Raw genomic sequence first — 10,479 nt, 5'->3', positions numbered from 1 at the left:
GCAGATAGGGCTCTTCGTTACCTTACTGTAATGCTGCAGCACTAAATGGCGAGGTGCCACTAACGACATGGCAGGATCATATTTTTTTTCTCTCCTAGCATCTTTAAAGCAGTGCCCGGGCACCTTGGAGATAAATTCGTCATAATCAATTCCACTTTTAAAGGGGTGGAAAGCTCTCATCCCATTTTTCATTTCAAACCACTTTTTTGTGGTTCCTCTACCTCGGTGGTTGTCTTTCAGGAGCAAAGCTGATGGCTTGTGCTCCAAGATTCATTACTGAAGAAGTTCTGTGCAAAATTGATGGGTCTTGCATTACACTATCAAGGTGACTTGTTTGACTGGACTGCTTTGCTTTCCTATCCATTAACAGAAAGTACCCTTCATTAGTAAAAAATCCGATCAACAGACTGCATAATTGCCATTTCTGTCTTACTTAATGGAAAGAGTCTTGTTGCACTGCATGTTTTCAACTACGTGCAACAACCATCACATTAAAATGCAACAAATTAAGCAGAGCTTGTACAAAAGCCATTTTTTTTGCTAACAGTTATAGACTGCAAAGTTTATATGGCTTGCTTTGGACTGAAAATTTCAATTAGAGGTTGAACTATATATAACAAAGACGCCTAAATAATTGAGAATTAAAGCTCCTTCTGAGTGCGTAGCTTGCATGGAGTCATCAGAATTGCAGGGTTGATGTAATAGCTGTCTTCGGGAGATATCAGGAATATGCACACATTCTGCTGCCATTTTGACACCTGAACGTTTTAGAAGACAGTCGTTTTCAATTCTACTTCATGTGTGGCTATAGAACTGTGGGGTTTTTATTGTAACCCCATGATTTGAGCCCACATTTGCTGGCCATGGCCCTTGCGGCTCTCTCCCCAGTCTGAAACACCAGCCACTGCAGCTACCACGAGTAGTGTCCGGCACGTATGAGCATTATGTGGACTCCTCTCTGTCCTCCTGCTCTTCCTTTAGCTATCAAAGTGAATAGGAGCAGGACTGATGCTTGGATTTAAGATGAAAATATTCTTAGGTTTTATGGGGGCTCACATTCATCTCTGTCAGGCTTTTCCTTCCTTTTATTCATTTGAGGGCTCTGAGAACTAACAGCCCAACAGCACTGCTATTCTGAGGATATTCTGATATATGTCTTCGAATAGACAAGACACCTGTGGCCATACCAACTCTGGATCACCCACCATCATTTCCTTCATGACCTTTAAAGATGTCAGATGAGACTGTTTTTTTTCCCCCAGTTGCTTCATTCTGCACTAGATGCAATTTCAGGTCCCAGAAGTGAAATCAGGCAGCACATTAATCAACTCTGCTTCCCAGTCTCTGCACTTCTGTCTTTCCATAGTTTATTTTTCTGGATAATATAACACAGATTTAAAAATAGAGGTATATTACCCTCTCAAAATACATGCAATTCTGGTATCAGCAGTGGAATAAGCTCATTTAGTTGAAAGGAACTATTTTCTTTCGGTGGAGTGAAATACCTTATCTGCCTCTGTTTGGATTACATTCAAGTGTTATGCCTCCTATGGTATATAGGACTGACGTTGCATGCAAGTCATCTGCTCAGTGTATTTTTGGTATGCTGCTGGAAAATATTTCCCTTAATAATTCTTCAGTGTAATCTGTTGCATGGATCACAAAAAGAAAAAGCTGCATTACTGAATTAAAAGTACGGAGGGGTTTAAAATGTACCCAGCTAATGTATGAAACTTAATGGCTCTCTTTGTAACTGGGAGAGAAAAAAATCTATCTATCTATCTGGACCACCTCTTGTTTCTTCTTCACTGGTCTCAGAGTGACCAGAATGCTTTACCAGCATGGTTTTACAGTGAGATGTATAGCCCTGATCTTAATACTGTACTTCAGGTAAAACACAAAATAGTGCGATGTAGAAAGTGTATTTGGAAAGGAAGAAAATCTGCTTGCTTCACATGTCCCAAAAAATTAAATCAATTGGTTAGTTGGTGGCATAGTTAATTTAATAGCAGATGGTAATTTTAGAATTTCTTACCTATAGGAACGTTGGCACAAAATTAGACTGAAAAGCATTAAAATCTGCAATTCCTCGAATTCTTTTTATTTCATAAACTAGACAAACAGTTCCTCAAACTTTTAAGTTGAAGTTATTTTTCTGCTGCAGTTCAGTTGTGTAAAACCCACACATCACATTACAAAAAATAGAAAATGGTATAGGATTTTGTTCTGGAGAAAACAATGTTGTCATGTAATTGCTTTTTTCCTGAGCTCTTTCACTTGACCCTGGTTGCTTATTATAATGTTTTAGGTACCATAGCTTAGGTTTTATTGACCCCTGCTTGCTGCCTATTTGTTTTATAGTTACTGAGTATTATAAGGCTTGGAAAGTTTAGTGTAAAAATTGTAATTTGGTCCTGTTCATTAGAAATGGATGTGGAAAAAGTGTTAGCAGTAACTGTCTTCTTTTTCAGCTTTTATTATAAAAGCCTAAAGGGCTGCAGTACCTCAAGCTGCTCAGCATTAACTTGTTCAGCTCTGGTGTGACTTTGGATGGGCCAGGCTGAAACTGGTCATATGAGGTAAAACAAGGAAAACAGTGTGTTGGAGGAAAGGTGTTTGTAACAACTGCATCTGAGATTTTTTTTCAGCATGTGGTCTTTTCACTCTCCTAAGCAGTAGCATGGCCATAATTAATGGGCAACCAAAAGTAACTACAGTTTTTTCAGGCTGCTAGTCCATGCTCCTTTAATGAAGTGCCTGATTCAGAGCAGTATCATATCTCATGGCAGCCACCACCTCCTGATGCTGTTGTACTATTTTGTAATAAAGTTGCCACCATCATTTTTCCTTCTGGGTTTACACAGACTAGTATATTACCTACGGTCCACAAACCAGGTGTCAAGATCGGTTGCATGCAGCTTGAAGAGACTGATCGCAAACACTCATATTTTGATAAGGTCAAAATATTAGAATATTACATATGAATTTAGACCACTGCCATGAATAATATGGTGTATATATAAAGTAAAAATTGGATGTAGTAATCACAATTCTTTTACTGAGTGTCATGGTTCAACCCCAGCCGGCAGCTCAGACCCCCACAGCCACTCGCTCACCTCCCTCACAGGGGGATGGGGGAGAGAATCAGAAGGGTAAAAGTGAGAAAACGTGTGGGCTGAGATAAAGACAGTTTACGAGTTAAAGCAAAAGCTGCACACGCAAGCAAAGCAAAACCAGGAATCCATTCCCCACTTCCCACGGGCAGGCAGACGTTCAGCATCTCCAGGACAGCAGGGCTCCAGCACGCCTGACGGGGACTTGGGGAGACAAACACCATCACTCCCAACGTCCCCCCTTCCTCCTTCTTCCCCCAGTTTTATATTGCTGAGCATGACGTCGTATGGTGTGGGATATCCCTTGGGTCAGTTGGGGTCAGCTGTCCCGGCTGTGTCCCCTCCCAACTCCTCGTGCCCCCCCAGCCTGCTCGCTGGTGGGGTGGGGGGAGAAGCAGAAGAGCCCTCGGCTCTGTGTGAGCCCTGCTCAGCAGGAACGAAAACATCCCTGTGTTATCAACACTGCTTCCAGCACAAATCCAGAGCATAGCCCCGTACCAGCTACTATGATGAAAATTAACTCTACCGCAGCCAGAACCAGCACACTGAGTGAAATGAAAAGTCATCCAAAATGAACATGAAGAATCAAAACGATGTGTTAGACCTTTACAGTTTTACTGGTAAGAAAAGCCACGGGCATTTGTGCCTTCTGTCTGCTGCTCAGGTAGAGAAGGAGCAGTGGAATGTACCTCGCTAGATTACTTCAAATGCTTTTATCTGAACAGTCATGTTTGAAGAAATCAGGAAGCTCTTTTTATAAGGATTTAATTTTCAGGTGTGAATTACAGAAAGAGAGGGTTTTGCACGGTATTTGAAACCTTCTTCAATATCTAGCGCAAGTGGTATATAGCTCAATCCCTCACTTCAAGGAATAGACTTGATACTTACTAAAAAATGGCTTACTAAAAGTAACTAGCCCACACCATTAAGTATTTTTGGATTGAGTTAACTTTAAATTTTAGCTTGAATAAAGGAATTAATTTTTAAACTTAATTAATTTACTCCATATAATTTAGAAGCTAGGTTTTATACTTTAATAAAAACATAAAAGCACAGAAAAAGAATACAGACATAATACTTTCAAAGTTATTTTTACTTGAACTCATTAGGCAATACAATCATTTTTTTCCTATCAAAAATGTCCTGTGTATTTGTTTGCTTCTAAGTGAAGTTAAAGAAAGGTGAAATGTAGAACGAAAACTTACTGTGTACTTCAACTAGACTGTGTACTTGAACTCTGAATACATCAAATTATGATTGTACAAAGAAATACTGAGGGGGGGGGAAATACATACTGTATTTACATGGGTTCTAAGATGTATAGCTTTTTTTATTCTCCTAGTAATACAAATGAAACTGTGAATTAACTTGATGGCTGCTTGAAAGGATTAATTCAGAAACACAGTATCTTTGAAGGACTAAAAGCCCTGAAATACATTTCTAAAAGCTTCTCAAACTGTAAGAAAAGGTAGCTTAAGTTTTATAAATTTAAATGTAAATATTTGTTTTAAAATCAGACGATGCTAGGCTGCTAGTAGCATTTTGTTCATTGAAAATTTCAGTAGATAGATAGTTTTGTAACTTTTCTTTGCTTGATAAACTACACAGCAGTGTCCTGAACTGTCAGTTTTCTGTTGTGGAGTATTACCCGCTAATTTAAATGAACAATTTTACTGTGTTCAGGAAAATGAATTTGTACTTCCACCTTCACTTGGTAGGTCACCCTGCTAATATTTCAGAGACAGTTCTCTACTCCTAGCTCTTTTATTTTAGCACATCCTCCGCAGCTGAAGACAGCCAGTGAATGGTTATTTTTTTTCCCTTCAACATACATTTTCTTTGTGTTTGAATCACCATTTTGTTTAGTCAAGCATATCGTACTTTGCAGATAGTAATTTTTACCGCACCCTGTAAATGGGGGCAGTAAGTCTAACAGTGGAGGTGCAGAAGACCTTAGGGGAACAACTAGTAGTAGTTGTATTTCTAGTGATTCACGAAAGCTGCATTAAGCCCCAATTCTATGGTTACTCTATGCAATTTCAAGTTACCAAAGGTGGCCTTGTATGACAGCTTTGCCCGTTGTTTGCAAGGAGAGCTGAAGAAATAACTGTCTGATAGGCTTTCTCTGTATCTTTCCCTGACTTCTGTTTATACCTCTTATTTTTTTCAGCTAAGGCGGGAAATGTAATTAGACGGTATAATGACAGTTACAGCAGCCCCAGGAACATGAGATTGATTCCCATGACGGCTGAAAAACCCTCCATGCAGTACATATAAACAGGCCCAGTTTCTGAGTTCTAATTAACTTTATTAATGTTTAGTGCAGGAAGTACGAAGGCAACTTAAACAAGGATATAAAAAGCACTGGAGCATTGAAACACTGGTTTCGTGTAACTGACTCTTATTGAAAGACATATTTTTCAGCGTTTTGTAAAGAAAAATAGAGTAATTTAGAAGAAAGATATTAGCTACCTAATACACTCTTATAATAACGAAGCTTTAAATAATGGAGCAAAGATACTAATAGTAGCTTCCTACTTGGTAACATAGGTAGCGATTCTTTATGATGTGCAATTAATAAATACGATAGCTAACATGTAACAATGTACAATGACAGTGCGATAAAAGAGATGCAATTATGTGCACGATTCCTATTGTGCCAGCAAATAAGACTTTATGGGCTACTGGAAAATGAGTTTGGGAAAAACCAATTGTAAAAACCTCTTCCATTACATGTTCCTTCCATAGAAACATATTAATTCACATGTGAAAAGATAAAATATTACACTGGTAAATAACTGTGAAGACATTTTCCCCCACTGTGGACACAATTGCAAAACTTTGCAATCACAGAAATTGTATATATTATTTTGATATAATAATCATAACTAAGCTTAACAGCAGTGATATATTAATCACATATAAAGTATATTTTTTGCATAGATTTTTTGTTCACTATCCATGGATTTCCATTTTGTACATATATATATAATTCAGCAAGCTTTGGTGCTCTTTGATGAACTCAAACTGGAATATGGCTGATTTATATGATACATATTTCCTATTACTCTAATTGCAAACAATGCCATAATAATACTTTTTAGGTGCTAAAATCTCTTAAGTATAGAAATTGCAGTAGAAAAACTAAGATTACCTTTTCTGTTACTTACTGACCCTTATTCCCAGGCATGATGATTTAACAATATTTAAAAGATATTCCTATTTTGAGAAGCTCTCAAAACATGTGGTCAGCAGTTTGTCCACTAAAAGGATTGTGCCTTGGAATAGTTTAGTATCTGTTTTCTTCTGATATTTTTTGTATGCTCAGTAGGTAAAAACATACAATAAAAATAATCTTGCAGTTACACAAAACTATAGTATCATTTTGAACAGTCTTGCAAACAAACAGCATAGTAGTAGATCATTTATCCATAGAGAAGTTCGGAACTCAGAAGTATGTAATGTCAATAATAGAAAATTAGTGTATCTTTAAAGATGCAGGCTAACGTAGCTTGTTTTTAAGCTTTGATTTAATCCTTTATATGATTATTCTATAGTGCTCGCAGTCTTGCCAGGAGAGCTTCCACTTCTGGCATGGCTTCTCCCTTAGAAGGAGACCCAATACGATCCATTTTCTTTTCTTTGTTGCCTTCTCCATGACAGGTTTCCTTTCTTCCAACAGCCTTGTTCCACGCCACAGAACTTGTTTCCACATCATAAGTAACCTCTTTGGTGACTGGGCTTCTTGTCAAGTTTAAACTGATATTGTGGTGCGAACATGATTTCTCTAGTTGCCCTTTCTGGTTCTCTGCAGAAGGTAAACCAAACAAATCTTGTTTCACTATTAAAATACTCAGTTTCAATATTTTGTAATATAAAAGACCTCTTGATCAGACAAAATTTTACATGCACATGATGTACTAGAAGGAGTAATAATTGCCAAGGAAGCAAGACAAAAAATATTATCACTTCAAAAGCACTGGGCTTGGTCCCTTGGAAGTGATACAGACTTTACATGACTCCATTAGATTAGCATCCTTATTTCCTACAAAATCACATATAGAGCTGGACAGAATCCTCCTTTCTTACTGGAATTAAGGAGAAAACAGAGTACTCGCCACCTCCCAGTGTCTTCCAAAATCGTATCTGGTAAATTACATTACCTACGTATTTTTTTAATTGTTCAAATTTTAAAATGTATTTAAAAAATCTATTTCAATTTAATTACCCATTGTAATAATTTTTCTTTCCTTTGTGCCAAGGAAATTACAGCTAAGTAATTTTAAAAATTTGCATAACTTGCTACTTTTTGCTAAACAGTACTGGCATTGACTGTCACAAGAAGTTGCACTCAGTCAATATCCAGAAGCTTTGCTCAATTGACATGTATTAATAGACAGATTTCTCTTTTTGTTCCCCCCCCCCCCCCCCCCCAATCAAGTGACTGTTCTCTAAACCAGCATAGGAGTGGTCCCTCTCATAGAACTCAAACTTTTTAAAAACAGGTGTACTCAATATTCATGTAACCTTGAGCAAGGCTTGAAAATGGCTTCAACAAACTTGACATGACATTTAAAGTTTTTTGGTTATTCGCTGAAAGATGTTCCATCATCCCAGTAGTAATGACTTTGGAGCACAGGCAGTCACTCATGACAGTGTGTTTTATGTGAGTGCTGAAAATTCCTACCGAAAACAGCTTGTACATTAAAAGGCAGCTGCTGAAGATATTTACTGCACTGTCATTCCCTGACCAGGGGCCCTCGGTGATGGATGAGGATTTTACACACTTTCTTGGACAATCTCAGCAAATTTTGTAAGTACGATCACCTTTTGGCAAGTGGAAGAAAATAAATACCTTCTTTCTATCATCTTCTAAATCAGATAACCAATTCTTAATTAAAATTTGATAATAGCCAAATTTTGCACTTAGCTGAAAAATGTAATTTCTATTTTATATTATGGAAAATAATTTGACCCTGAAGATGCAGCAGCACACATTTCAGTTCTCCTGAATTACAGGAGGCCAAAGATTGGGTATGAACACATCTTTATAATTACATATAATAAAACCGTCACATATAATTAAAATATCCCCGGTGTGTACACTCTTAAATATCCCATTCTACTTAAATGTTTATAGTCATCGATTCTGAACACATATTTGCAGGCTGATAAAAGCATGCTACCTGTATCAATATACAAAATACTAGCTGCACCATAGCCCTTTTTGTTTACATTCAGTCTAGGGGCAGTGGAAAAAATACTTGGTGTTTTGAAGATCAATACATTTGTTTAGAGTAGAAGAATACATACTGTCATATAATCAGAGATTAAGTATAGGTGTTGGACTTAGAAAAAGCAAAAAAATAAATTAGGCCCTGAAAGTAAGCTTCTCAAGTGTACCAACCACCAAATTTTAACTACTTTGCAGTTCAGTGGAGTCTTCACCCCAAAATACTCAAGCATGAGGATCAATTAGGTATGATGAACTAGACTAAATAACAGAGGTTGTGAACAATTATGAACTGAGGCCTCAAAGTAAAATCTAGCTATATTTTCCCCAGTTTCTCATAGTGTGCGAGGGGCAGAGTAAGGTGCCTTAGAGTGAGATTTAGAGCAGCAAACAGTCTAAGCAGGGAACTGCTGCAAGTTAGCTATTAAGAAGTAGTAGATGTTGGGTTCTACGTAAACTCTTGTCCCACTTTGAAACTCCGTAACTGATTTAGCCTTGCAGGAAGGTGTATCCCTTAACTTGCTGCTTATAATCTGGAATTGTTGCGTGGGGATAGTGACTGGGTAAAGCTGACTACAGCTGTGTCCCCCCCCCCCCCCCCCTTAAAACAGCAGCAATCGTGTTGATATTGGTGACTTTCTAGGCATAGACTAATGAGTGGAGCATTCAACTTGAAGGACCAGTGTGTTTCCCTTCAGTCTGAGGGGTCCTGCAACTGTGGGAAATGGGATTGGGAAAGTGCCTTAATCACTGGCCAGTTTATGTGAGTAGTCCTTGTTTCATCTGTTGTAACTGCTGTGCAGTGAAGATGCCACAATTCACTGGAAAAATCACAAAGTGTCATGGCCTTAATACATTACGCTTTACCTAGTGATTAGTAGCGCTTCCTAAATAAGGAGAACACTTTGGTCTCAGCCATGCTACAAAAAAATACTAAGCAGGTAGTGTGAATTAAAAAAAATAATTTGGACACACATTTTATCTAAGTCCAGTTTTATCATATCAAAGTTATTTCAGCTGCTTCCTAAAACGTGGCATCTTTACTGCACATGTTGTTCCAATCAAGGAGGAGCTTCTCCTTATAGCATTGCTACGCCTAAGTGCATGTCCAGTATTAGCAGATGTGTAGATAGGCAGTTCCCTGCTTAGTAAACCGGCTGTTGTGAATTTCATTCAGAAACACTGAACTTTGCTAGGCCTGGCTCAGAAAGCATACATATTTACATACAGTCCTAGATTTCACTTTGGTAAATATGCACCTAAAGAATTAACTGCTGTAATACTTGAGGTATATATGCTGCTAGTGGCATTCTTCTTATCAGAGTGAAAGATCACTTCCATTTAAGTCAAAGTTTAAAATTAGTTTAGGTACTAACAAGGTAAAAAGTCTCACTAATTCCTCAGAAATTAATGTCTACCCTGCCAATTTTTTATCTTAATCAAGCAGGAATTAATTTGTGTTAAATCCAAACTCTTAAACACCCTGTACTGCTTCACACACCGATTCAAAACTTGCATGCATTGGTGATTTGGTACCCCATCCATTCCACTGGCGTGACTTTGGATTGTTACCACACCTCCCTCAAATCCTACGCTATAGTGGTTTAAAAAAGCCAATGCACCTTGCATATGAATTTAAAACTACAAGGCTGCAAGCTGCTGCAAGGTTAGCATGTAACTTTGATCACAACAATAGAAGAGCTGGACTTCCTTAGTTCAAAGTGATAAAGGGTACAAAGCACAGAATTATTTACTTTCAAGAAAAGCCCCAAGTTGAGCTTGACTGACAAAGTAAGCACAAGAATAAACAGCCATTAATATATTTCTATTAGAAATTAAAACCTTTTGAACCATCAGAGTAATGAAGTTTTGGAATGCACATATAGAAGTGAGAGCAAAAAACCATAACCAGTTACAAGCAGGAATTTGATCTGTTTCTGAAGACAATTTTTGACATGGCTGCCTGCAACAGCAAGGAGATGGCTTAGTGACATTGGCCACCATTTTAATCCTACGTTTCTAGAACAAGGGTACCCACAGAAAATCCACAAACCATACAGATATTAACAGACTTTTCCTAAACCACTTTGAGCCATTACATCACGGACATATGTCCATTTGGTTTGTAAGTTG

The 10,479-nt window shown here is 37.8% G+C and overlaps 1 protein-coding gene across 3 annotated transcripts in view; it reads right to left on the bottom strand.

Annotated features, from left to right (window-relative positions):
- Window positions 1-4,224: 4,224 nt before the first annotated feature.
- The window catches only part of DIAPH3 (diaphanous related formin 3), a 242,630-nt gene continuing 236,375 nt past the window's right edge, over window positions 4,225-10,479 (bottom strand). For all 3 annotated transcript variants that reach the window (XM_049815693.1, XM_049815694.1, XM_049815695.1), the window contains one exon: window positions 4,225-6,921. In XM_049815693.1, coding sequence (XP_049671650.1) covers window positions 6,665-6,921 — 257 coding nt within the window. In that variant the 3' untranslated portion in view covers window positions 4,225-6,664. The remainder of the gene's footprint in view (window positions 6,922-10,479) is intronic.

Source organism: Accipiter gentilis, chromosome 13 (genome assembly GCF_929443795.1).
Source record: "Accipiter gentilis chromosome 13, bAccGen1.1, whole genome shotgun sequence".
In the NCBI taxonomy this organism is placed as follows: domain Eukaryota; kingdom Metazoa; phylum Chordata; class Aves; order Accipitriformes; family Accipitridae; genus Astur; species Astur gentilis.
The sequence above is the reverse complement of the archived record's forward strand: the minus strand, read 5'-3'. Positions and strand labels throughout refer to the sequence as shown.